The 749-nt window shown below is 56.3% G+C and overlaps 1 protein-coding gene across 1 annotated transcript in view; it reads left to right on the top strand.

Annotated features, from left to right (window-relative positions):
- BDY24DRAFT_372598 (uncharacterized protein) overlaps positions 1-738 on the top strand; it is a gene marked incomplete at both ends in the record, with an annotated part of 1,944 nt that extends 1,206 nt beyond the window's left edge. The window contains one exon of the mRNA XM_076638206.1: positions 199-738. Within this exon, the coding sequence (XP_076492436.1) occupies positions 199-738 (540 nt within the window). The remainder of the gene's footprint in view (positions 1-198) is intronic.
- Positions 739-749: the final 11 nt, after the last annotated feature.

Genomic DNA, 749 nt, shown 5'->3' with positions numbered 1-749 from the left:
CGGTTGGAAGTTGATGAGGAAGACGAGTGGGAGATTGCATAGGGTGTTTGTGGATGTTGGTTGGAGGGGTAGGATGATGGGGATGGTCAGTTCGTTTTTCGAATCTTTTTACGACGCGTTCGCTTTTCTCTCCGTGTTTACCCAACTGACCCAACGCTCTCTATCGCATATCCCGACTCTCCTTTTTGTACTTCCCAGTCCGACGAACCCGATTTCGACCTTCTCATCTACCCTCTCCCACCGATGGACTTTCCCTGCCTGCTCACCGTCCAACTCTCCCCTCTTCGATCCTCTCCTCCGCTCTCCCTCCTCGCCTCCTCAACCAAAGCTCACCCTTTCCCTCGTCTGCCGTTCTACCTCCGAGTCGCAGCCAAAGGAGTAGAGAACCTCGTCGCCGCTCAGTCGCTCGGTGGGCCCGAGGAAACCGAGGCGAGCAGGCTGCGTCTTCGCGAAGCGGTCGATCGGATCTTGCAGCTGGACGCGACGGAAGGAGGGGAGAGGACGAGGACGAGGTTGGCGACGGATGAGGAGCAGAGGGAGCTGAGGGAGGTTGGGTGGAGGAAGGTTTGGAGAGAGAAGGAAGGAGAGGGAGAGGGAGAGGAGGGAGAAAAGGAGTCGGCGTTGGAGAGGACGTTTGATTTTGAAGGGGAGGAGGACGAGTGGGGATTGATTGAAAAGGCAGAGTCGAGGTTGAAGAGGTTGTTCTTGGAGCCTGAGTTCAGAATGAGCATGGGCATGGTGAGTAGTAG

Source organism: Mrakia frigida (assembly GCF_051309035.1).
Source record: "Mrakia frigida strain ATCC 22029 unplaced genomic scaffold BDY24scaffold_47, whole genome shotgun sequence".
NCBI classification, from domain to species: domain Eukaryota; kingdom Fungi; phylum Basidiomycota; class Tremellomycetes; order Cystofilobasidiales; family Mrakiaceae; genus Mrakia; species Mrakia frigida.
Note: the sequence above shows the minus strand (reverse complement) of the source record. Positions and strands in the feature narration are given on the sequence as shown.